General features: G+C 39.4%; 3 protein-coding genes across 6 annotated transcripts in view; 2 read left to right on the forward strand and 1 right to left on the reverse strand.

The window, feature by feature from the left end:
- Nucleotides 1-2,199: 2,199 nt before the first annotated feature.
- taf13 (TATA-box binding protein associated factor 13) lies at nt 2,200-3,408 on the reverse strand. The gene is made up of 2 exons (XM_006804054.3): nt 2,874-3,408; nt 2,200-2,795 (listed from the first exon to the last, which is right to left on the reverse strand). Exon 2 carries the CDS (start codon nt 2,790-2,792, stop codon nt 2,418-2,420), a length of 375 nt encoding a protein of 124 aa, XP_006804117.1. The 5' UTR covers nt 2,793-2,795; nt 2,874-3,408; the 3' UTR covers nt 2,200-2,417.
- On the forward strand, nt 2,797-16,502 carry slc35h1 (solute carrier family 35 member H1). Of its 3 annotated transcripts, none has more exons than XM_087834335.1 (10): nt 2,797-3,455; nt 4,017-4,224; nt 4,416-4,566; nt 7,338-7,401; nt 7,518-7,590; nt 8,215-8,383; nt 10,431-10,514; nt 14,626-14,801; nt 15,309-15,438; nt 15,807-16,502. In XM_087834335.1, the coding sequence occupies exons 2-10, from the start codon at nt 4,114-4,116 to the stop codon at nt 15,944-15,946; spliced, it is 1,098 nt and encodes a 365-aa protein (XP_087690461.1). In that variant the 5' UTR covers nt 2,797-3,455; nt 4,017-4,113; the 3' UTR covers nt 15,947-16,502. The 3 variants fall into 3 exon arrangements, with proteins under 3 accessions (XP_087690461.1, XP_087690459.1, XP_087690460.1); XM_087834333.1 differs by having other exon boundaries at nt 2,798-3,719; XM_087834334.1 differs by having other exon boundaries at nt 2,798-3,074.
- A 1,038-nt stretch (nt 16,503-17,540) lies between these two features.
- col20a1 (collagen type XX alpha 1 chain) overlaps nt 17,541-27,305 on the forward strand; it is a 35,750-nt gene continuing 25,985 nt past the window's right edge. For both annotated transcript variants that reach the window (XM_087834336.1, XM_087834337.1), the window contains exons 1-4: nt 17,541-17,625; nt 22,177-22,285; nt 23,814-23,918; nt 25,922-26,065. In XM_087834336.1, coding sequence (XP_087690462.1) covers nt 17,566-17,625; nt 22,177-22,285; nt 23,814-23,918; nt 25,922-26,065 — 418 coding nt within the window. In that variant the 5' untranslated portion in view covers nt 17,541-17,565. The remainder of the gene's footprint in view (nt 17,626-22,176; nt 22,286-23,813; nt 23,919-25,921; nt 26,066-27,305) is intronic.

Raw genomic sequence — 27,305 nt, forward strand, 5'->3', positions numbered from 1 at the left:
CTTGTAGTTGGTCTGTCATATTTATGGTCTGTGTAATAATTTTGTTTTGAGGAATATTAATAAAATCTGTTTCTTTTCCTCTTTTTGTCCGTTTTGTTCCAACCACAGCCAGTTTTGCTTTTAAAATAACCAAAAGCCTCGACTGAGGTCAGAATTATTTGGACATTACGGACAGTCGCAAAACCTCAGTTCATCACGCATGTGGGCACAGATGAGGTCGGCATCATGTCTAGTATTCCTGGCTGTGTTGATAAAGTTTAATTGCGGGTTGCAAACTGTTTGCTTTGACAAATATTTATGACACTTTTCTATAAAAAAAATCTGGAACACTCCTATTTTTGAATACCAGCAACTTGCTCCTGAAAACTTGGGACTGGAACACGTTTCCCTCTGTGTTTAACAACCCTCTGTGAGTGTTTGGGAGATGATGACACCAGCTGGTGTAGTTTTACAAGGCAAATTGGCTTCTTTTTTTTGGTTTGTTTTTCATTCGTGCTTGACATAGGATTTCAGCTGCTCAGCAGTTTGTGGCTTAATTTACTGTATTGTGTTTTTTGTTTCATTACCACAGCGTGTCCAGAAGTGGGACATGAAGAGCAACCCTCCTCGTGTAATGTCATTTACACAACCTGAATCTATCTAAAGCCTTTTCTTTAGATATTTCACATATATTTGAGGATTCAATCTGTGGGTTTAAGTTAAATACTTAAATTTCATTTATTTATTCAAAATAAAATCATGCTTAAATTCTTGTGCAGATCCACTCTTCACGTATCAGATTGGTAACACAGCACAATGTTGTGCTTTTAAAACAAAAGTGTTATGAAAGGGACACATTCACCACAGAGACACGCTGTTATAAATAACAGTGCTTTAGCATTGCACTGCTGAAATAAGCTCCACTGACCTATAAAATGGATCTGCTGAACTTCAGATCACTGGACAGCTGCTTGTCTGCTTTCTCCCTCCAATAGCAATAGTTACTATTGAAGGGCTTCGCCTCTAGCTACTGGTGAGCTCATTAACGAAGGCTGTCTGATTTATAAAATACTGTATATTGTATCCTTGTGCGACGTCCAGCAGTGTTTTTGAACCTAATGCCCACAAAGGACCGAACGTCCATGGATTTCCACTTCGCCTGAGTCCTCTAACTCTGTAACGCCAAGAGAATCAGATAATATTTGAAATATAGGTTTTGTTAGATTTTAAGACCTCTGCATCACCAGTGAAAAACCTAAATAAGTTCCAGTGAATAGATAGAAGAAAATAAACTGTAGAAAACTAAACAGAAGAAAGAAGATAAATAACAATTTAACATAAACCAGTGACACACTCCGAGCCTGATCAACCCTGGCAGGGCCTTCTTGGATGAGGGTGTCTAGTGATAATGGCCGAAACACCCGATGAATCCAAGGTCCACTACTGACGATGTGACCCAAAGTTTAATATGATAATCTAGATCAGATCTCTAATACCTAAACTTAACCAAGGAAGGAAAAATGGCAGCCACAACAATGTATGCCACTGGTAAAGTTTCTGGGCTGCCCTTCCTTATAACAGCCATCCCTCAAGATTTTCACCATTTAAAGCAATGCATTATCAGGGACTGTAACATCTAGTCCTTTTACTGAATCCACAATAAACTACCAGATTTTGCAAATGGGATTCAAATTTAAACTCAAATTGCAAATTGATATTTCTCATTTTTATAAAACCATGACAAGGCAATAAACACTCCAGTTTCAAATTATGTTTTTTTTTCTGGGAATGATTTCATAGTTCCGGCTTTTCAGGGTTAATGTGTTCAAGTGAAAGGAAAGGGAGAGTTTCTTCCACAAATAATTTTTTCTGTGATTGGTTGATGTTTCATCTGCATTTGTAGATACGTGACCACAAATGCAGTCTGTGCAGTGATTTACACTAAAAAAAACCCAAACAAGCAAACAAAGCCCCATCCTTTAAATTATACACTAAGAAATGTGAAACTGTTGAGCTCTTCACCAAAGTCCCTCTGAATGCTGAACCCTTCGTTATGTTTACGCCTAGAATCCTATAAACAGGAAAGCAAGTTGTTTTTTTAAACAACTGAAAAACTCATTTGTTAACATTTGTGAGTTCTTTTTAAACAAATTTCACAGTTTTCTGGTTCTGGTGCTTAAAAAAGTTGTTTGTGCACAAGAAATGACGATGAGGACCTGGTCATTTTAAAACTATTGGCAAGTTGCTTTATTTTACATAACCAAAAAGTCTGAAATCAAGCATATACACTGAAATTCGTTGTTATTGTTATACTGTCTATAAACACACACATGACGCAAACATGCAGTCTGAAGACTGAATGAACTCACGAGCAAACGAACAGTACATTAAAAGAAACAAAGGTCATGGGAGGAATAACAACCAGTCCCGTTGTGAGTTTAAGAGCCATAATTTGCTTCATCAAAAGCTTTCCGAGCTCTCTTCAGCTCCTCGTTCATGGTCAGCAGATCTTTGACTCTAGCAAACTTCCTGGGATCTTTGCGAATTAGGAAAACGATGTCCTCCACCTGGACGCGACCCTGGCGCCCGATAGACATGGCCTTGTGGGTCATTTCCGTGATAAACTCGATCACCAGATCCTCCAGAATATCTACAGACTCCGTGTAAGGGTTCTGGTCATCTCCAAATCCGTACATCATGCACCGGAGCTCCTTGGAGAAGAGTCTCTTTCTCTTGCCGTAGCCGACATCCACCCCGCCGGAGCCGTCCTCCAACTCTTCGTCGAAGCCTGGCTCGTCCTCCTCCTCCGCCATTTGCTGAAAAACACCCGCAAGCGTCATTCAAACCTCAACATTAGCTGCTCATTGTTAAATATGCGTTAGCATTTACCTTACCTTGTGCTTGTTCACGACTGTCTCACAACAACAGCTTGTTAAGTGCGCCGACTTCCGCTTTTGTTTCCTTGACTGAGGAAGTGGTGGTTTGGAGAGGAAACAGACAGGGCTAGAAATCACAGATACTCCCCCTTGTGGCCATCTCTCGCCAGTGTTTAAATTTACTCGCGTTATTCGTCAGTATAGCCAACACAGCTGACGGTGAGTTTCCTTTAAAGCACGATCTGTTTGATTGTATCGGAAGACCAAACTTAATTTCATATCGCCGGGTGTATGCGGGAATCACCGACACGTAGCTTGCTTAGAATGTAAAAAGCTACATTCACGTGTGTTTAAGCTAAGCCAATTTCATTTAGTATTATTTTAGCTAAACCCTAGACCTAGAAAAACTATGCACAATGGGCGATGGCAAGTTGGTGGTGTGAGTGGAAACAGGAGCATTGTTCAAGTGGCTGATCGAAGAACAACACCCCATAGCATTCGTGGAAAGAAATGGATCTCGGTGCTTGAACAGAGGGCTCAGATTCCAAGTAAACACTGAGAGCCTTACCGCGGGGGCTCAGCACGTGCTTATTGCCGTGAGTAAGTGACACGTCTCCGTGGATCTTGTTGTGGACTCCTGCCCTGCCAAGTGATGTTCAAAGCTTATCTCAGTCAACCGGATTGAGTATTATAGCTAATTACTGGCCTGATAATGTTAACAAGTCAATATAGATGCTAAATGACAGGCTAATGTTAGCTAATGAACTACAAGGCAAGTTAACAAAGAAGCCAGTTTGACCTATAAAACGTAGCAGCTATCCAGTGAGCCTTCCTCTCTCAGTCACTGTTGGAGTACTGTTGCTGGTGAGTTCATCTGCTGGGGCTGTCTGATGTTTCTGTTGGTTAACGGGCAGTTTTTAAGATTGTTATCAGCTGCTTATCCGCTAGCAGAACCAGTTAAGAGAATGCTAGTAGCTGATAACGTTTAATTTGAGCTAAAATAAATGTTGCCGTTATGTTAACATTGTATCAAATAGGTTTCGCTTAAATTCTGTCTGAGCGCCTGTTCCACTAACTAGCATTAATATGCACAAACGCAGTCCTGCTCTAACATTGCTTTTCTTCTCTGCGGTGTTTCTGCTCCTTTTCTGCTGTAAAAAGGTCTGGTATGGCTGTTCGGGGAGGATGTGGGTTCAGGTCGGAGATGGCCCCTCTGCAGTAGCTGTGTGTTGTGGACAGCTGGTCCTGGCAGTCCCGTATGGCGTGCCCAGTCCAGTTCCTGTGCAGGGGGCTGCGCACTGTTGGATTAGTTCTTCTCTACTATGTCTTCTCTATAGGCATCACATTCTATAACAAATGGCTAATGAAGGTGAGTAAAGAAGCTCATACAGCCATGTCAGTTTCCTATAACATGCTTGCTTCTATTAAAGGTGATTAATGAAAATAAGCACCTGAGGACGCTGTACTTTGCTTGTGTGGGGATCTCCTGGATCCTGAGAAAGAGACTTACACTGACTAGGCCATCCTAGATGACCCCAACTGTTTCTCTCCCTTTCTTAGGACTTCCATTACCCCCTCTTCATGACTTTAGTTCACCTCACCATCATCTTCTGTCTGTCAGCTCTGACACGACAGGGTGTGCAGTGGTGGACAGGGAAACCTCGCGTTACTCTAAGGTGGAAAGAGTACCTCAGAAAAGTAGCACCCACAGGTGAGTTTTTTATCTTGAGTCTGGAGACTGGTGATTTAGACGGGGGACAGTCGTCTCTTATCGGGTTCACCGATTGACTAAGCTCTGTGGAATGCTTCGTCTAAAGTCCACGTGGAGAGAATAAATACGACAACCCCGACGAGAATGATTAAGATATTTAAAAGCAAGTGCACTAAATGAACCGTTCCAAACCAGTTTTGCCTTGTATAAACTAAAATTCTGCACAAACTTAAGTTGTAATAAGATTAGTTTAAAAGAGTCAGAAGGAAAAAGTGAATCAAAGACTAAGATAGGGCTGCTCGATTATGGCAAAAATGATAATCACGATTATTTTCACTGAAATCGAGGTCTTGATTATTTGACGATATTTAACAATAACAATGTATTGAATAATAACTTTAAAGATTGTCAAAAATAATATAAAATAGTGTGCAAATACTGATAACAGTGCAAATGTTTACAATATAAAAAATAAATGAAAAATGTAAACATCTATGTTTAGTGAACTTTGCAGTGTTGCCACGTCTGACTCCGCGGACCCATAATGTTTCCACACCACTGAAGTTTTTTTTACCTCTCTTTTCAACCAACAGCAGTCACTCTCCTCACCAAATAACTTCTGCTTAGCTTTCCGAGCTTCCCTCGGGTCCTCTTAATCAGCGGTCCCCAACCCCCGGGCCTCGGACCGGTACCGGTCCGTGAGTCGTTTGGTACCGGGCCGCGAGAGTTGAGGCTCAGGTGTGAAATGTATATTTGTAATATATGTAATTTAGGGTAAATTTGTAGTTTATCATTAACAGGAACACAGTGGAAAGAAACTATAACATTCGGATTGTCTACATTCAAAGGAACTACTTCCTCTTCCGCCTTTCATAGTCATGTGCAAAATATGGCTGTATAAATGTCTCGCAGCCGCTAGTGCGCACTCACCACAATGGCTGAGCGTAATTGTGTGGACGTATTTTACCTCCACAAACAGCTGAGACGTTGTTTGCGATACATGTGGCAAAAAAGTGAGGTGTTGTGGCCATACTTGCCAACCTTGAGACCTCAGAATTAGGGAGACATTCAAAAGGGCTGTTTGGGGGAGGGGGGTAAATACATCATTTTACAGTGTTTATTTATCGGATAAAATACTTTAAATGTCACCGTTATTATTGGCCGGCCTGGAAACAGTGGGGGTGTCCAAATTCAGAGGCTGCTTCCACCTGAGGACCCGGCCTTTGCGGTCTAAAGAAAGCCGGGTAGTACGTCACGAGCTCCCTCGGTGGAGTGGAACTCAGCCGTCTGCTCCTTGCTATCTAAAATATAACAGGGCGCTGGCGTAAACTCTCGACCTTCTCACACTTCTGTTTAATCAGTTTTCTGTTTGACATTTATTCAGCTGTGTGAAAACCCCAGAGGAACCCCCCCCCCCCCCCCCCCCCCCCCCCGAGGGATTAATAAAGTTTAATCTAATCTAATAACTTTAATCTCAGCCAAACCGATTTACTCACGAACAAATAAAACACTGAAAAAGCCAAACAATAACATTTTTAAGTTATCAAAGTGACTTATATATCATGTTTAACCCGAGTAGTGAAAGACCGCGGGGATTTGAAGACGATGTGTCAATCGGCTCAGATGTTTGAAGTTTACACAGCTACATTCTCACCTGAAAACATGTTAAAAGTTTTTTTGCGACCCAGAAAGAGAAATAAGTAATATTAAAACTAAGCAGCTGCCGTCATTGTAGGAAACTGGAATTGGCTGGGCTGCGCTATGAATTCTGCGATATGGTTTTTCAATTTTGTTGTCCGGGTGGAAAATCGGAAGAAATTCGGGAGAATGGTGGGATTCTCCCGGAAAAATCGGGAGGGTTGGCATGTATGGTTGTGGCAACATCACTAACCTTGTCAAACACCTCAGAGTAAATCATATCACAGAATATGACGAGCGTATGTTGAGGCGAACTGAAGAGGAGGACAGGGACAGGTCTGCTAGGGCGAGACAGACGTCTCTCAGGGAGTCCTTTAGTGCTGCAGGCAAAGTGCTCAAATAGCACAACTTCAGTTTTTTTATTTCTATATGATGAACTCTGCATTGTTAAGTGATAAGAACAAGTAATCTGATGTCCTGTAATCATTATGACGCTATAATTTGAGATACAATAAATAAGTTTTTGTACAAAGTATCGGTATCGGATCAGTATCGTCGATACCACCCTGAATATTACTTGGTATCGGATCGGAAAGGAAATCAGTGGTATCGCACATCACTAATAAACCGGTCCGTGGCGCAAAAAAGGTTGGAGACCGCTGCTCTTAATTGTTGTGACACCTGTTCGAAATGCAGAGAGGTGCACTCGATTTGCCACAGGGAGCAGCGCCAGAGTAAAGCACGAGGGAGGGGCTAATAATTGGCTCAGTCATTTTTAATGATCGTTGAAAGCCCAGATCGTAATCGTGATTAAAATTCAATTAATTGAGCAGCTCTAGACTAAGAAAAGCAAAAGAGAAATTAAATCAAAAGTAATTAATATTTTGTTCTGTTGTACTGTATACACTAAAACGACATCAAGGTGATTTTAATATGTGAATAAAGGGCAGTGGGATTAATTATATACATACATGTTGTTGTTGTTGTTGTTGTTGTTTTTTTTTAGTCAGTATTTGTGCTCTAAATGCGTTTAGTCACTCTAAATGCACTGAAATGAGTGGCTTTAACTGTGTTTAAGTTTAAAAATGAACCTGTCATCCTGTACTCCTAAGTTCTGTCCTTCTTACCTGCAGCCATCGCAACAGCGCTGGATATTGGTCTTTCCAATTGGAGCTTCCTCTTCATCACCATTAGCCTGTAAGTTTGTGGTTTGGACGTTTTTATTAGAAGTTCATATGTGTCAGTATTTTATCTTAACCAGTCATTGTATTGTTCTTTACATATTCTACGACTTTTATTTTGTGTCATTCAAGGTATACCATGACCAAGTCCTCAGCAGTGCTTTTTATCCTGTTTTTCTCTCTGGTCTTTAAACTGGAGGAGCCGGTGAGTGTACCGATCCCATGACACTGACAGCAGTGCGAACAGTGCAGTTTTGTCTTCACTTTAATGTCACCCAGACACAACTGGAGAATTAAGCATGCTTCTTATACAGGCAAAATGATGCAAGAGGCAATTCTTTTAGTCTGTTTTCTCAATGGTGGTGCAATGCACAAAGCAGACATCCAGCAACGTTCACAAAGTGCACTGTGGCTGTAGCAGAACATGAGAACTTTCTAATCTGAAAAAAGTCCTGCACAAATTTATAACCGGTTCGGTTGACACCAATTTTTCTTAGTGGTGTCATAGCTTAAAGATTTAATTCTGTCCACCTTTAGCACCAAATCACAATAGTCAGTCACAGCGCTTTGAGGCGTTTGAGCTCTCACTGTGGTATTGTATCACTTCCTGTTACAGAGCACAGTGGTGTTTTTGTGTAGCTTGATGGGGGTTTCATCACATGAGCAGTAATGAGCAGTCATTACCTCTCGTCTACTCTCTCGTCTAGTTTGTACTTTGTTCTGTTCTTCTTTTATCCGTCATCCTCTACTTTCTTTCTTCTTCTGTTTCCTGTGCAATTTTAACTTGAAACTGCTGCGTGTCGTTGTCTTTTCTCCCTTTTTAATCCAGAACCCGTTTCTGATCCTGGTGGTCCTGTTGATCTCCTGCGGTCTCTTTATGTTTACCTTTGAGTCAACCCAGTTTAACCTGGAAGGCTTTATTCTGGTGCTCCTAGCATCCTTCATAGGGGGGATTCGATGGACCCTCACTCAGGTCCTCACGCAGAAAGCAGAGCTGGGTAAGTGTTCAGTCACTGTGGAGTGACAGCTTCCAAAGAGGTTAAAAAGCCTATAACCTGGATCTACACCAATGAATTTTGGGCTGTGGCTTTCATCAGGTATACAGTAAAACATGATACACGCGCCATTTCAAAGGGGATTGGTGTGAAATACAAAAAGAAAAGAAAACAACTATCATAGAGACCTAAAATATCTTGTTATGTGGTTTCAACCTAGCCGTTATCCTTGAATGGTCTACGACAAGTTAACAAGATCCACCAGTGATGACTCTAATGCAGGTTCTGACACAACATTAACAGCAGGTGAAGTGGGGTTGTTGCTTCTCACTGTCTTTCCTCTGAGTTTACAGGGAGTGCAGAATTATTAGGCAAGTTGTATTTTTGAGGAATAATTTTATTATTGAACAACAACCATGTTCAAAAAACCAAAAAACTCATTAATATCAAAGCTGAATGTTTTTGGAAGTAGTTTTTAGTTTGTTTTTAGTTTTAGCTATTTTAGGGGGATATCTGTGTGTGCAGGTGACTATTACTGTGCATAAATATTAGGCAACTTAACAAAAAACAAATATATACCCATTTCAATTATTTATTTTTACCAGTGAAACCAATATAACATCTCCACATTCACAAATATACATTTCTGACATTCAGAAACAAAACAAAAACAAATCAGCGACCAATATAGCCACCTTTCTTTGCAAGGACCCTCAAAAGCCTGCCATCCATGGATTCTGTCAGTGTTGTGATCTGTTCACCATCAACATTGCGTGCAGCAGCAACCACAGCCTCCCAGACACTGTTCAGAGAGGTGTACTGTTTTCCCTCCTTGTAGATCTCACATTTGATGATGGACCACAGGTTCTCAATCGGGTTCAGATCAGGTGAACAAGGAGGCCATGTCATTAGTTTTTCTTCTTTTATACCCTTTCTTGCCAGCCACGCTGTGGAGTACTTGGACGCGTGTGGTTGAGCATTGTCCTGCATGAAAATCATGTTTTTCTTGAAGGATGCAGACTTGCTTGAAGAAGGTGTCTTCCAGAAACTGGCAGTAGGACTGGGAGTTGAGCTTGACTCCATCCTCAACCCGAAAAGGCCCCACAAGCTCATCTTTGATGATACCAGCCCAAAGCAGTACTCCACCTCCACCTTGCTGGCGTCTGAGTCGGACTGGAGCTCTCTGCCCTTTACCAATCCAGCCACGGGCCCATCCATCTGGCCCATCAAGATTCACTCTCATTTCATCAGTCCATAAAACCTTAGAAAAATCAGTCTTGAGATATTTCTTGGCCCAGTCTTGACGTTTCAGCTTGTGTGTCTTGTTCAGTGGTGGCCGTCTTTCAGCCTTTCTTACCTTGGCCATGTCTCTGAGTATTGCACACCTTGTGCTTTTGGGCACTCCAGTGATGTTGCAGCTCTGAAATATGGCCAAACTAGTGGCAAATGGCATCTTGGCAGCTGCACGCTTGACTTTTCTCAGTTCATGGGCAGTTATTTTGCGCCTTGGTTTTTCCACACGCTTCTTGCGACCCTGTTGACTATTTTGAATGAAACGCTTGATTGTTCGATGATCACGCTTCAGAAGCTTTGCAATTTTGAGACTGCTGCATCCCTCTGCAAGATATCTCACTATTTTTGACTTTTCTGAGCCTGTCAAGTCCTTCTTTTGACCCATTTTGCCAAAGGAAAGGAAGTTGCCTAATAATGTCATTAGACCACACCCCTTCTCATTACAGAGATGCACATCACCTAATATGCTTAATTGGTAGTAGGCTTTCGAGCCTATACAGCTTGGAGTAAGACAACATGCATGAAGAGGATGATGTGGACAAAATACTCATTTGCCTAATAATTCTGCACTCCCTGTATACAGCAACATCTATCCATAAGTATTTACAAAGTAAACACATTGAAGCCCAACAGCAGTAACTTTAACTATATGCCAGGCTTGTAAAGCACTGATTTAAAACTCTGCTATGATTTGAGTTTTCCCAGCTGGGACACAGCTCCCTGCATTTTTCATCTTTTTCATGTCGCACTGTTTTAGGCCTTCAAAACCCAATAGATGCCATGTACCACCTCCAACCTCTCATGTTCCTTGGGCTGTTTCCTCTCTTCCTGTTTAATGAAGGTGAGTATAGACATGAGTTCATTGTCTTTCATGTTTTGTCGCTGCATTAAATTAAGCTCTGTAGCCCCTAAATTTTTAAAAACTTTTTATTTTGTACTTTTTCCAAATTTATAGTACATGCAAACAAAAATATGAAAAAGGAACACAAAAGAAACAAACTAAAAGGAATAAAGGACACCTAATCTGTGGAAGAGAAAACAAAAAAAACAAGGAGGAGAGGTCCCTGCCTTATGGGGCTGAGTGAGTCTTATAGGCTATCCATTTTGTCCACTGTTTTCGGTGTTTGTCAGATTTCAGTCTCAAAGTGTAGGTCATTTTCTCCATTATATATATGTCCTCGATTACATCAGTCCATTCTTCCAATTTTAAAGGGTCACTTTTCAGCCAGTTTTTTGTCATTACCTTTTTGCTTGACAACAACATAATTTTAAACAAGTAATGCTCCTCCTTTGTTACATTTTCCCGTATTCCAAAATACATTACTCGTGCCTCACACGGCACGTCATACCCACGGCACTTTCTTCATTGTTACTGTAATGCTTTCCCAGTAAGGTTTGATATTTTTACACTTCCAAAACACATGAGAATGATTGGCGTCCAAGTCTCCACATAATCTCCAGCATCATTGGGGTGTTTTCAGCTGCTTGCTTTTGATATAAGGAGTAATAAAGAACCTAATCACATTTTTCCAGCCATATTCTCTCCATCGTCTAGAGCTGGTGGAATTATGCTGTGTGAGACATACGGATCGCCAGTCATCCTCTGACAACTCAAGATGTAATTCAGATTCCCACTTTTGTTTGATATATAATGTTTCATTCCTATTCAAATTTTGCAGACCACTATATAATTTTGATAAAATTCTTGATGGAGGATTTTTATATGCACCTGTTATTATTTCTATTATATGGCTTCCTTCTCTCAAGAGCTTCTTCCTAATTTCTGTATTGTAAAAATGTCTTAATTGAAAATACCTAAATAAATCTGATTTATCCAGTCCAAATTGTCTCTGTAGATTCTCGAAGGATTTGAATGTTTTCCCGTCTATTAATGTGCACATTGGTGTAATTCCTTTATTGACCCATCTTAAAAATGTACTATCCCATTGTCCACTTTGGAATTTTTGAGAATATGCAGGCCAAATCAGCAATTTACAGTCTTCTATAATTCTATATTTCTTCACTATAATTCACCAGGGTTTAATAGTGAATTCAGTAATGAGATTTGTGTTCGTAGACTGTATAGTTTCTTCTCCCAATCTTGCTTGTGGATGATATGATGAGCAATACTTTATCTGCATATGCTTCCATTTTGAGGTGTAATCCGGTGAACACCAGTAAACAATATTCCTTGAAATTTGGGAGGGCAAGTCCTCCTTTTTCTTTTCTTAATTGGAGTATTTTAAATCTTATTCTTGGCTTTGTCCCTTTCCAAATAAATCTACTAACTAATTTATCCCATCTACCAAATTGTGCATCAGGTATATGGACTGGCAATGAAGTGAATAGATACAGTAGTCGAGGAAGAACATTCATTTTTATTACCTCTATTCTTGAGCTAAGGTCCATGACAAGTGGAGCCCATTTAATCAAATCTTTTTGGATTGTATTACTAATCTTTACATAATTTGCCTCGTATAGTGTACTTATTTCGCTAGTTAGTTAGACACCTAAATATTTGATCTTATTTTAGTCCAAAACAGCAAAAAGAAATATCCAAGAGACTCTATCAAAGGCCTTTTCAGCATCTAAGCTCACTAAGGCTGTTGGGATTTTCTCTTTATTAACTTCGTTAATTATATGCAATGTGCGTCATATATTATCTTGTGTCTGTCGCCCCCTTAATGAATCCTGTCTGGTCTTCAACCACCAGATCTGGGAGAAACAGCTCTAAGCGTCTTGTGATTATGGATGTAAATAATTTATAATCCACATTTAAGATAGAGATTGGGCAATAAGAGTCACAGTTTTCCTTGTTTTTACCTTCTTTTGGTAAGACTGATATAATCGCCTCTTTCCAAGAGGGTGGAATTTTAGTGTGTGTTAATGTCCAGTTAAAAGAATCTATCAAAATAGGAGCCAAGTCCTTTTTAAAAGTCTTATACCACTCATTGGGATACCCATCACTTCCTGGACTTTAATTAGATTTCAATCTCCTTATTGCCTTATCCAGTTCTTCCTTAGTGATGGGTTTAGTTAAAAATTCATTTTGAGTTGTCCCAATAGAAGGAAGGTCTAACTGAGTCAAGTACTCTTCAATTTCTTGTCTGTTTTTCTGGTCGGGTTGTTTAAACAATGTTTTATAGTATTTTTGAAAGGCAGTTTTTTTTTTTATCTGTGTTGGTTCAAATGGTAGTTCCTTGGTGTTTGGATCTCTAATCTTATTAACTGCATTACTTATTTGTATTGATTTTAACTGTTCAGCCAGTATTTTGGTTGCTTTGGAACCAGACTCATAAAATGTTTGTTTTGTGAATCTCAGGTTCTATTCTATTTCCTCCATAGACAGATCGCTTAGTTGTTTTCTTACATCTTTAATGCTTTCAGCCAAGTCGGCACCCAAATCTGTATGCTGTTTTTTTTTTTCTAAATCCCTTAATCATTGTTCTAATTTGAATTGTGTGAGCTTTTGTAGCCCCTAATTATGGCATTTCAAGTCCTTTACAGACCCCACTGTGCAGTGTGATGGTCATAAGAAACTGATTATGTGTCAACACGGTGCCTATTCTGACACCCACACCTCATTTACATGTAAATAGGCAATAGCTCACATGTGTAATAGATTAGCAGTAGTTTCTCAGGGGTTCAGCTCAGCTGCAGAAAGTGGAGGATTATCAAAGCCCTGTAGCAAGTGCTTGATTAATGGGCACCCACAGTGTTTTTCTTTTCCTTCTGCTACTGGACTCTGTGGCAGGCCCAAGAACCAAAGTGTGAAAAGTTGTGAAATTTAGAACACAGACCTGATTGGTGTTGTGTTGAAATTGCAAATATGCTGTAGCACCCTACGAGCTCTTCTCATTTCTCTGCTTTGAGCTCCCTTGTAACGTCTCTCCTCTGTACTCCCACCTGTACATCAGTTGCAGTGCAGAGTCTTGAAGTCCGTCTCAATTCCTAAAACGTATGACATAATAAACAAAGGCAGAGATCCATGCGTCACATTGTGCCACACTGTGAATGTAATTAAAAGCAAAAAACTGGTCCAGTAATGTAGCCGCAGTTCTTTTCACTGACACTGCTTTAAAGGCTGCAAGAATCTCGCATTTTGTTAAACTCCTGTTGCCTCGTCTTCTCTCTCTTCGCGGTTCATCGTGGCCTGGCAGATCAGAGATGACACGGGAGTGAGACGATGGGGCACAGGAACAAGAACAAACAAGTGTGTGGGACAAGTATGCATTTGTGGACGTTGGAGTGGAAGGGGATTGTTTGAGGTGTGGTCCAGCTGCCTTCACTTCAGATAAATGATATCCCAAATTCCTTATAATTTATGAAATGGAATTTATGAGAAGTGTTCTTACTGTTCTTAAGAAACATTACATTTAATTATTTTGAATGGTGAAAAAAATCACATCACTGATGCAGTGTAATGTAAATGCACTGCATCACAGAGGTGTATTTCAACCAGCTGGTATCATTCAGCTGACTTATCAGAGTCAACTGAGTGATATGATTTTTGGCCGTTCTGAGCATGAGGTGGCGTCCATGTGAATAATCTGCCCTGACTGTGGTAATAGAGCTGTGTTTAAAGAGTGGGACTGATTTCAGCTCGATACGAAGGGCAGCCTTACTGAGGGGACTCGCATGAGCACATCAGTCCAGATGTAGCTCAGTGACAGAGGGCCTCTGCTTTTGTGCCACAGTCAAGCACGTAACATTGCACACCAGAGCTGTAATCTACAAATAAAACACTGCTGATTCAAGCAGAAGAGCTTGAAGAAGAACAAAAAGGAACTCCTTTATAAAATCTCTACATGATATTGGACTTTCAAAAGACATGAGTGGGCAAGCCCTATAAGCAGTCCGTGGAAAACTATTGTAACTGCGTAATTGCCGATCTACCTGGAGTGCTGCCACTCCTAAAAAATCTGTCCTGATTCTTTCCTCTGTGCCTGCAGGGCTGAGCCTCAGCACCTCAGAGAAGTTATTCCGGGTGACGGAGCTCTCGCCTCTCCTGTATTCCCTCTTCACGTTAAGCATTGGCGGCTCGCTGGCCTTTGGTTTGGGCTTCTCTGAGTTCCTGCTGGTCTCCCGAACCTCCAGCCTCACCTTATCCATATCAGGGATCTTTAAGGTAATTACTTACTTTCTGTGTTGTCAACATCTTTTTTCACCTCCAGCTGGTGGATGGCTGCCACTAGAGCCTTGAGGTGACTTGTTGTGAATTGGTGCTATATCAATAGAATTGAATTAGATTGGTGAAGCCGAAGAAAGTCTGTCCGCAATACCAGAGCCATAGCTGAGTTTAATATGGGAGGTTGCGGTTCTTTTGGTGCTTACTGTGAGCTACTAAAGCAGTTATGTGTAATCTTTGTGGACGTTCTGACAGACCAGAGGGTTCACTAGGGCTTTGGATGTAAGCATATAACAACATCTTTATTATGAAAATCAACTTTATTGACTAAGTATGTCTACACATACATTGTTTTGTTTTTTTGCTCTCAGTGTGAAATTGTAAATATGTTCTAAAAATGTTATGTAATAAATAAGGGATTGTTACTGTATATACATGTGGACTTGGGTTTTTTCAGAGCTGTCTAATGAAGTCTTCTCTGTTGTTCCTTGTGTTGATTTCCTGCAGGAAGTATGCACTCTGCTTTTAGCCGCTTTTCTGATGGGAGACAAAATGAGTATGCTCAACTGGCTGGGATTTGCTGTGTGTCTGTGTGGTATTTCACTACATGTGGGACTCAAGACATATTATTCTAAAAGTAAGTTTTATTTATGTTTTCACCATATTTACTGCTCTACGTCCTAAAAACATAAAAATACAGAAAGCTTTTTTGTAATGGCATATAACATATTTTTTTATTTTCTACACAAAAACCTTTGGTAAGCTCTATATTTTAGTAAAATCCAGAAATTTTGAATATGTAAATTTTTTTGTTTTAAGTTACATTTCTGGGTGAGAATGTGCCCTTATTCACCGAACAGCCTGTTCTCCGATTTCTAGTTTACATATCACATTTTCTACATGTAATGTCACAGTTTTCTTCAGAATCCTTAAAAAGGAAAGGAGGAAGGAAACTTTGCAGAGTGGTGACCATGCTGATGGTGTAAATTTTCTATCTTCCATCAGATAAGGGTCCTTCTTTAAGGCAGCTCAAGAGTAAGAGCCCAGAACTCGAGCTGCCGTTACTGCAGCGAAATGGGGATGAGAGTAAGGACTCGGCTACTGATGAATGTGATGATGAAGAAGAAGAGATCACTCTACACTGAAAGGACTTGGACACAGTCTCCATGCTGCACATTCCTTCCCTAATCTTTTGTTAGATGGTTTGAACAGTGATGTCAGAGAAGTGTTTCCAGGTGTGGGACTTTTGGGGCTTGGGTTTTTTTTTCCCCAATCCCAAACTCAGAGATAATCAGATTCATTTTGCATTGCCTGAATCAGCTGTTTAATGCATGATGGCTTCTGTATGTCAGATATTTCAATAATCATAAAGTACTAAACATTACAAAGACACAAGTCAGCTTTTACAGAGCTCAGATTGATGTCAGGACTTTTGCCTAAAATTCTAACTTTGCTAATGGAGTTAAAATATTCATTGATTGCATATTTTAATTTGTAGAGTTGAAGAGTGTTTATTGAATTGGACAATAATTGTCTACAGCCTTTTTGAGTCATAATTTGAGATGTCATGAATAGTGAAACTGACCTTTAATGTGCCTTATAAGCAGATGGAAGGAACAATTTTAATAACTGATGATGACTTTGTTAGAGTTTAAAGCCATTTCTAAGTGTTTATTGTTTTTTTTTTGTCATGATTTTCTTTAAATGCAGTGTTGTTTGCGTGTTATTTCTGAAAATAAACTAAAAATTGTTTTTCGTTACTTTTGATATTCCAGAGGTTTCTGTTAACGATCATGGAGATGTTTGCTCGATCCCAGATTTACACTGTTGTAGGATTAATCCAAACCAGAGGCATAAAGACGTGCTGTGTGTGGTCACAGAAAAACTGAGTCATTCATTAGATGATGTGACCTGTGTACCACCTTAATCACAACTTCATGGAGCCGACCCCAGACTGTGCAGGGTTACAGAGACGAGACATGGAAACACCCAAATCCAAGGAGATGGGACAAAATTAGTGAATTGGTGCTATTTCAGAGGCAGTTAGTGCACAATCACAAACTTTATGTCAGTACTTACTATGGACCTAATTGTACACTCACAAGTTAGGAGTCCATGTTCATTGCAGTGCATCTGAATCTACACTTCACTGGTTCTGGAGTGTTGATCGAATCTAAAAGTTAAAAAAACAACAACACTGAAATCTAATATTTTTTTCTCTGTACTGCAAATGTATCAGTGTGTGTGTGTGTGTGTGTGTGTGTGTGTGTGTGTATCTAAATTGTGTCCGTTGCACTGCGCTGTACTGAAACGACACAAGTAAACTCTTTGACTTCCAACCTGGGAGCTGGATACCGGACTAGACTCAAGAATAAAGTCGTGTTCCAACACATCTGTTGGAAATTATTAATGCACTAATTATTCATGCACTAAGGGATGGGAATATAAGAGTGTACTCGCCGTTGATTAAGCGCACTGTGTGTTTAACTTTGCAATATGGCAGTCACAGTAGAGCACATGGTATTATATAGCAGAACTGTATGCGGTCAAGCGGGGTAATATTTCACTGTACGTTACATAGGATAGCTCAAACGTATGGTTGTAAAAGTGTCTCCTACTGTGGGGAGGATTTTATAGCATTCTTCTGAGTGCCACGCCCATGCCGGAGCAGCAGGAGGGCCTTGCTTCTCAGATTTCACCCTGAAACGTTCAGATACGACCTGTTGAGTGGAAGCAGGCTTCAGAGTGGAGCAGAAACCTGCGCATGTTGACATCCCGCCTCTGGAATGCAGTGCGGAATAAACTGGACTCAACGAACCGCCAGGTAAGAGCTCACCTGGCCGCTCTGAGAGCGACCGTGTTAGAAAACGGCCAAGTGCGTTTGTGACGGTGTTCTTTTTATTCATTCCGAGGTGTTAGATGAATGACCTACTGTAGCCTGTACTTACGATGCAGTGCATTGTTTCAAGCTGCTGTGAAAAAAACCCCAAACAAACACCGGGACCCGCGAGACACCTACCACACAAAAAGCAAACTTGTGCTACTTTTGTGGTGCTTGACACCAGTTAACGTGTTGCACTGTGCGAGTTATGTGTACATTAAAAACAAGTATCAGTATTTAATTATCAGTCATTTAAACATGAAATACACCTTTATTTTAGTTATATCTACGCAGTTATTGGCGTGCTATATTGCGTCAAAACAGCTTCCTCCAGCAGCTAATTTCTTAACAACTTTAAAGAATTCACTTATTTAACATTTTTGTAAAGGATGTGTACATTAAAATAGTTGTCAGTATTTAATTCGATGTAAGTTAAAAATATATTTAGCGTTTATTTTAATTATATTCAACAAGCTACAGTTTTATATCCGGTGGTTATTAGCGTGTTCTACTAAGTGCGTCAAAAGCATGTTCCATAATTTAAATTGCTGACTTGTTGTTTCCAGGTGTATTTACCTCATAGCTCTTACCAGCTGTCTTAAAACCTTCTACCTAAGAGGAACCATGACACTGAAATTTGATATCCAGGGTCAAGTGTTGCCACCTTGGTACCTAACAGTTAGCCGGAGTTCAAGCTATTTCGTGATGGTGTCATTTTTTCCTGTTGAGGTCACTCCAAGGGCAATAAAGGCATCCAGAAATGAGTGACTGTATACCCTGTATAAATCCAGTCTTTTAGATTGAATATTTCCTTTTATGTCGTTAACACCAGTGCAATGATTTCTTGTCTTATTATTAAGTAAAAATAATTTGTAGAATAAGCGTGTGGCTTTGGATTCATTCAAGAAAAATGAGTTCAAAGCGAAACTAAAGGACTTCCACAGGATCTGCATAACATTACTACTCCTTTGCTCTCTGTCTGACAGGCACATCAATAAGTGCACAATGTGCCACTCAAGCACTGACTTTGCAACATTCAGGCAAGCAGGCACATGTGAAACATGAGAAAACTATACAAAAACCCCCAATGTAGTTCCATCACATACTTCACATGATTACATCGGGTAGGCATGTTGGAAATGTCTTTTAACCCTCATCGTACTGTCAGGGGCCCGTGCAGACCCCAGAGGTAAATTTGTTTTGTCATATATCAAATGTATTTTCTTTCTTTGTCAGTCAATTAGTTCTTAGTAAAGTGGCATGGACATAGTCATACCACACATTAAAAGCAGAGCTCATACCGCTGCATGACAATCCCCAGTCTGAGTGGCAACTAAATTAACTTTAGTTATTTCTAGTCATTTCTGCTTCCTGCACAATCATAGTAATTTGTTTCTTTGCAGCGCCAGCAGAAAGTCAGGCCGAGCAGACAAGACTGCCCTTTATCACTGTTTCATTTCATAATATTTATGCACAGATTTTCTAGGCACAGCCAAGGTAAGGGGGGTGTGGAGGGTTCAGTGGTCTCAGGATATCATCTCGGTTTTCTACGGCTTGGTGTACTGCTACTGGTACACTGGTCTTTATAGTTCAATCTACGTCCCAACCATCACCTGTGGTCGCGAGCTCTGGATAGTGACGGAAAAATGAAATAAAAGCAGAAATGGGTTCCCTCTGAATCATGTCTAGGCTCTCCCACAGAGGCAGGATGAGAAGCTGAGTCATTAGGGAGGCACTTAGAGTGCAGCCGCCATGCCTCCACATCCAAAGAAGGCGGTTGACGTGAGTTCAGGGATCCTAACCACCTCTTAGGTGAGAACTTTTCTAGAAGGCAGACCCAGGGCAGACCCAGGACATGGTAGAGATTGTTTCTCTGGGTTGGCTGGTTGTGTGTTTATCTGAAGCCTGATTGGTTTCATCATATAAATACAACAGAAATAATGTTTATTTAAAATGATTGAAAACTAAGTGATTCCACACTCAAAAGATGATAAATAAGCTTTTAAGTAACATGAATTACATTTTGGATAAAAGATGCAAGTTGTTATAAAGAAAAGTACAGATTCTTTTTTTTATATAAAATATGCATATTCATTTTTAAATAATTTGAATTAATATTTGTTTTAGATGACAATAACTATATAACTAATCCATGCATGGTAAATATGTTGGTAGGATGAGGGTTAAACTCTCTTCTAATGGTTGCCTGTTGTGCTTGAGACAGGCAAGAAAGTTCAGACAGGAATCCATTAAAATAAGTCTAAAATGCTAACAATGAGTGTTCAGCACTGTGAAGAAGTATTTGCCACCAGCTTTCCATCCCATACATCAGATGTAAAACTAACATAACATTTCATAAAAGGTACATCACACCAGCAGTCAAACATGGTGGTGGTAGTTTGATGATCTGGGGTTTAAAGTATGAAAAATGCAACAACAACAAAAAGGGATCAGGGGGTGGGCAAATACTTTTTCACAGTACTGTATGTCAAATTATTGTTAATATAAATTATTACAGTGAAATCAGTATCTTTGGGTCTCTGTATGTGTGTTGATATTTCTCCTTATCTCTACTTGTGTTTCCATGTCACACTTCACCAGATAACTTACTTCTGTCCACGAGCTGGAAGGTCTGTGAACTCCAGCTGTATTAACTGTGTCTTTGTTCAGCCTGTGTTTGTTGAACAGTGTTCTTATTCACAAAGAACAAATGACATTCCTTTCGTCCTTGTTTTCTAAAGATCATCTTCCTACAGTTTTACAGGGTTTTTCAAAATTACAAATTCTAGTAAGATTTTTGGGGAACAAAAAATTCCTAAACTCTTTGCAGTTTGATCCTGAGCAATATTCTTAAACCTCTCCTTTACATATAAAAGACTCATTGAGAGGGCTTTGTAGAGCAAATCATGCATGTGACATGCTGCTGATTGCCTAGCTGGTTGTAAATGTTCTCTCAGTTTTAGGTTGTTTTGTTTTCTGTTGCTACCCCACCACATTTTTTAAATGTGCTGCTGGCACCAAATTGAAATGAGGACAGATTTTTTAAAAATCAAAAAAACTGAAAAGTATCAATTTAACATTTTTAATCAAAACTAATTTGGCTATTTTTGATTAAAGGCTTTAAACTCTTTAAATTCTTTGTGATTTACATGGTGTCTGAACTTTTCTTTTTTTTTTTTATGGAAGTGGGATTTTAAAAAAATGAGTTTGGTCTTTTAGCTTTGAGCAAGAAATTATTGTTCTTAGAAGATTCCAAGACTGTTCCCTCTTTGGAGTTTAAAAAACACAACATTTGATATATATGAAATAAGTTCAGTCCTGGGATCTAGAATTAGTTGAAGGTGTTTAATGGATGTTGTGTAAAGTGTTAATGGGTCTCAGACAGAAGCATGGTAGGTTTACGGCCTCTTCAAGGGCTGCACTTTTGTTAATATTATAGCCTGGTGTATCATTAGCTGTGTTGACGTCTGTAATTGGACAAAATCAGGCACATCTGTAGTCTGAGTCAGACATAGAAATTTCCATGGGAAAACTACCTGGTTTTTAACAGCTTTTTCCCCCATTATGTTGATATGAAAGGTATTCCAAAGTAGAAATATATATTTTAAATGAGCAATACAAATGTAGAATAGGATTTATGACTGATTCATTTGTTTGATTTATAAATTCTAATCTGATCCACAAATCTTATATTTGAAATAGAAAATTAAAAAAAAAATCTGAAAAGCTGAAATAATTGAACAAAAAACACACCATCATGAAAAATTCATTGGTTTTTTTTTTTTTTTTTTTTTTTTACATGTTCAGAAGGTCGAGCAGGTCATCTAATAATCAGGAGTTTGGTGGTTTGGTCCCTGGCTGTTCCAGACTGCATACAGACTATCCTTGGGAAAGATACTGAACAAGCTGCTGTCTGATGTGTTTATCAGTGTATGAATGTGCGTGACTGTGGGAATGAAGGAAGTTGCATAAAGTGCTTTGAGTGCTAAAAGAGCATAGAAGAGCTCTATATAAGAACAGTCCATTTATCATAGATTATCTAGTGCTGTCTGAATTCTTCCTCTTACCTGTTCTTAGCTGAAGCAGAAACCGCACTGTGTGTGGTCTTCTGCTGCTGTAGAACATCTGCTTCAAGGTTCGACATGTACATTTAGGGATGCTCTTCTGCATGCCCTGGTTGTAAAAATCGACTTTATGAGTTACTGTTTCCTTTTTTACCCAAAGAACTGCTGCTCACTGGTTATTTTCTCTTTTCAAACCATTCTCTGTAAACCCAACAACTGTGCCATGTTTAAAGTCACTTAAATCACCTTTCTTTATCATTCTGATGCCTGGTTTGCTGCCAGCTTATTGGGCAGGTTAGATATTTCCATCAAAAGTCAGTCAAACATGTGTACCTAATGACATGTGTGTGTGTGTTTGTGTGTCTGTATGTAAAAATAAGAGCATACATAAATGAAATAATACTGACAGCGTTATTTTTTATATTTATAGACTCCACTCATGTCTCCTCACCTCCTTGCTACACCATTGTCATCTTCCTGGCTAATGCCATTTTTCCTGCTCAGTGTCCTGCTGCTGTCTGCTGCTGTCCATGGCCAAGGTATACACATATATCTACTAATCATTTGACTCTTACCAAGCAAGCTAATAGTGAAGTCGCATTAATGTCTTGATGATCTGCTGTGTAGCTTTTGCACATAAATGTCTTGTACCCACAAACTTTGGCATAATGTATCTACTTTGTGTTCTGTAGCATTTACCCACATTTATACATACAGTTATTCCAACGTTCTATGCATTTGATGTCAGTGCTTTTGAGGCTTTCTGTGTGTCACTGTCATTGTGTATCCACACAGTGACAAGAAAAATCAGGTTGGCACGGATGGCAGAACCTTTTTTAATTGGTACTGTCAGCATACAAATTATCGGGTCAATGATTTTATTTGAATTCAAGCATCAAAACGCATTTGCTATGAAGAGAATGATAGCTAGGTCTTTTTCTCTGGAAAAGCAGTCACTCCCAAAACCAAATGAACTGAACTAATGTAACCATATTAGTCATAATCATCCAAAGACTGTGTTTCTCTATAGCACAGTTTTTATTATGCTGAATGTATGTATTTAGTTTGATAATGAACAACTCACCATGTCAAAATGAACATATAAGGACAAACCAATTACTTTGAGGTATTTTTGAGACTTTGCTAGTTTCCATATTTACTTCATCGTTACTTAATACTACATCCCATAAAAGAAACAATCTGCAAGTCTCAAGGAACTTATTATATTTTGAGTGTTGAACTGGAAATGGTGGGCAAATCCAGCTGTTCTTAGCCCACAAATCTTAGAGCACAATACAGATACTGTATTTGGCTGCATAACTGCCTGTCTGTCTGGAAAAGTTGTTGTTCTTAGTGGATCTGTTAGACCGTGACCCTGTCTCTCTAAATTCCCGTCAGTTCCTATGTGATTCCCTGCCAGACACACATGTAGATGAAGACCCCCCAGTGGCCCCTGGGCCCAGTACACAGTCGCAGACAGAGGCCTTTACATAGACACATGGATGCTTGCTAGTCAGGAAAGGATCTGTTGAGTGCTGAGGGTCATGTGTTCACACAAGTTATAAAGTTCTGTAATTCATGCTGTTCATGTCTTCTTTACTTCCGTTTTGCATCCCCTCCCCTCCTTCCCCATCTTCCTCTCCATCTATAACCCCACTCCGTAGTAAATACAAAACCCTGTCACAGTGTAACTTTGTGACGTTCCTCTGACACGACCTTTGAACCTGCAGTCTCCAACTGGCGTCCTGTTCCTGTTTCTATGCTAGATGGGAGGACAGGGCATGCTTTGATGGATGCATGATGGAAACATGAAAGACACTGCTTGTTGGGGAAAACTCTGCTGGAAATTATGTAGATGAAGTCAGAACAAGAGATGAATTTGATGTGTTGAGAAGGAAGTGAGAGAATGGGAAGAATGAAGAAAGTTTCACTGCTTGTGTCTTTGATCTTTGAAAAGTCTGCAAATGTCATGTCAACTTTTTCCCTTGACCCAAGTCTTTAACCAGAAAAATGCGCTAAACATTTTAAAGCCAGATATTTTTTATTCTTCTCTTTGTCTCTGTCAAGGTCGTCTTAAGCTGACGGTCCTGTCTGAAGACAGACTGCAGATGAAGTGGAAGGAGGCTGATGGGCCTGTTCAGGGTTACAAGGTCAGAGTGAGACCGATTTCAGGTGAGAGTTCTGCAGCTGTGAAGAAAGTACTCTGACAGCAGAGTTAGGAGCTCCTCCAATTTGATATACCTACAAAGTCTATCTAAAAGCCTTGGAATGAAATTGAAAGTATGAATCAGGTCTTAGGCTGAAATCACATGTTGTCATCACAGTAGGAAAAATAAGAAAAACAACAACCTTGGTAGCGTTCACAGGTGGTACCCACTGGTCATCAAGGTTTGGGAGGATTAAGAATATCACTTGATAGGATTTTCTAAAAGAAGAGAACAAACACCAAAATAGCATTTTTAAGACCAATACCAATATTTGGTGATTTAACAATATATTATGAGATTTTTTTTTTCAGCCACACAAAACGTAAACAGATTTCCCTAACTCATGTAAGTACTCACTAAGATAACAGTACAGTTACAAATACGGTTCTTTTACTCCTACAACTCGTGGATTGTTCATTTACGTTTGGGTTGTGTTGGCAACGCGTGTTGCCAACAGGAAGTTGCAGAGTATCCTCTGGTAGACAAACGGTACAACATCAAAACTCGTAACATGGCTGAATGGTGTTTCTTCTGTCCTTTCTTTGATTTTTATTTATCAGCCACTGTAAATGCTGATTCATCATATTGGCCGATATGTTGGTTGGGCTCTACTGTCAACGAACAGGCACTGCCACTTGATTGATTTAATAAGAGATTTGTCCTGTATTATTGTGCAGAGGTATTTTAGTATAATGGTGCACATCTGGTGTGTGAAGTTTTTGCTTCTCTGATAAATGTTCCAACACCGTTTTGCACATCAAGTAAGGTTGTGTTTGGGAAGCAACAGGAACACACTCAATCCTGAAAATGCTATGTAACATTTTCCTATGGTTTCCAGCAGTACACTCGCTCCCAAGTGTCTCAAATGTATAATAATTATAAGTTTTTAATGACATAATAAACATCACGAAGTTTATTCATAAGCTTTTATTATACCACACATCCCGTCTAGTTTGAAACTGCTTAAAAATGGGTTTGTAAAGTATTCTTTTGCCATCCAGACTGCCAGCTCTCTTGCTTTGCAGGTCATTATTTGGATAAAAATACAGCCCATTCTCCTCCCCTCTATCTCCACATCTGTGATTTTTCCTAAGCATTGTTTTCTCTTTGTCGGCATTTTAGCTCCCATTCCACACAGCGCAGCTAAGTCTAGGCAGGTCTAAGAGAGAGACAGAGATGAACTTAAAAGAAGAAGTTAATGCAGCACTTTTGTAGTGTGTTTAAAGTTGTAGGATGCCAGTAAGAGAATGAAAAGGTGGTGCTGACAGGATTAAAGAGGTAAGTCATTACAAAGAAGTGCCCAGACGTTCAACAGGTATCTGGAATTTGAAGGATCAGATGAAAATGCACCGTAGAAAGTGTGTAAAAGTTATTTTTTAGATCAGATGAAGAAAAAGTAGGAACTGTTGGTTGTTCAAAAGACCCTTGTTAAGATTTAGTCCTGGCCTTTTTTGGTTTTTGTTCCAGAAAAATATGGCAGTGGTATGAAGATTTGTTCACTGATTTATTGCTTACTTAATAACTTCAGCAATAAAAATATACTGCCTAGTTTTGCATGATCCAGTAAATTATATTATATAAAATATAATATAGAAGTAAAAATGTTGACCTCGTATGTCAGAATTATACATAAGAAGTCAAAGTTTTGACTTACGAAGGCAAACAAAGGAGTAATGTCAAAATTGCAGAGCTGGTAAGTTTTTGAGCTCACATGTTTCTAAAATTTGAAATCAGTAATTTGTATATGAACTTTCTAAGTTAATACATCACAATTTTAATTCATTAATGACTATTTATCTCCAGAAACATGCACAAGTAGTTGCCGGTTTCTATTATGTTTCCTGTTGAATTCAAGCATAATTCAAGTTATGCAAACTCTATCTTTAATGTCACACAGTGATGTGTTTTTATATAATTCGCTTTACATATATAGAAAGATTAGTCACCCCAAATGCTTGTTTTTTCCAGAGGTGCCACAGCCAGAGCTCATGTTGACTACCACCCGGGGCCGGGCAACAGTGGCAGGTCTAGACTCCAGTCAGGAATATTACCTCCAGGTCCTTGTGCTCAATGGAACGACAGAGAAACTTCTTGCAAAGAGACGATTCACAAGTAAGAAAGACAGCAGGGTTGATCGGAGAAATGGAGTCTGTCTGTTGTGAGACTATATATTTAGTATATAGAAAGTTTATATACCAGTTTTATATATAAACTAAGTTTCCTACTTACAGTGTAAGTAAGAAGCTTTTTGTATGTTGAGCAGAGATAGTAGTAGGAGATAATAAATATATTTGAGTTGTTGAGAGTAATCAAGAGGTTCATGTAGATTGTATACATGTATATATGTTTAAATGAGTGACTGTCATCTTATATAATATTCGGAAGATCATTTTTTTTACACATGCAAGCCCATAACCTCACACTCACAGTGGCTGAGTACTAATATTACCAGTTGGATTACATGCTTGGATTGAGGGGTTTCTCCAGGATTGTGAATCCGCCTTCTGACACAAACTTACTGGTAACGTTACAGTCGATGATGGCTGGGCCAAAGAGCCTCACACAGTCACCCACACTGCGTGACTGTGTTTAAGCAGGAGCAGCTTGCAGGGAGGAGAGCAGATTTAATTAAATTTAATTCCTAATGACAGAAATAGCAGGATTCATTTTAATGAAGGGTCACTTGTGTTTGGAGGCTTAGACTCAGGCATTGTAGCCCGCTGGGTTGTTTTCCTCCCCAGTTTGTGAGTCCCTTTCACAGTTGACATATTGTAAAGTTGTAAATGATTCTCTCATGTGATTGTGTTATATTTTCATGTAGCCTCTGGCTGCTTGCAAAGAATGGAAGAAGTATTAGATTACTGTGTCGAGGTAAGCGTGTCCAGGCAGGCCAGAAAATGCCTCAACTTGGAAATTCGTAACACCGGCTGCCATGTTGGAATGATGGCAGTCTGGGAATTCCTTCCTGATGTGTCTTCATCTTATTTTAACTCCCTCAGGGTCCCTTATTTAATACTGTTACTGTGTCAAGGCAATTCTTACTTTTCATCCTCATTTGCAGCTCTTAATAACCCATTTTGTATTCACAATATAACATAGAAAACATAATAAATGTGCTGCAAAATCCACACAAGATCTATTGGTGATTCCTGAATGGTGTGTTTACTCAACTTTCAAGGATGTGTTATTGACCAGTGCTGTGTATGTTCTTCAGTGATAGACGTCATAAAGGTTGAGAACTGTGTCGGGGTAGTTACTCAAAAAACTTGTCTATTACACATTACTTGTTACTTTTCTTAAAAATAATGCAGTACCTTACTTGCCTGAAAAAAGTAATTTGTTCCACTACTTA

Source organism: Neolamprologus brichardi, chromosome 20 (genome assembly GCF_056152115.1).
Source record: "Neolamprologus brichardi isolate AB-2024 chromosome 20, ASM5615211v1, whole genome shotgun sequence".
NCBI lineage: Eukaryota > Metazoa > Chordata > Actinopteri > Cichliformes > Cichlidae > Neolamprologus > Neolamprologus brichardi.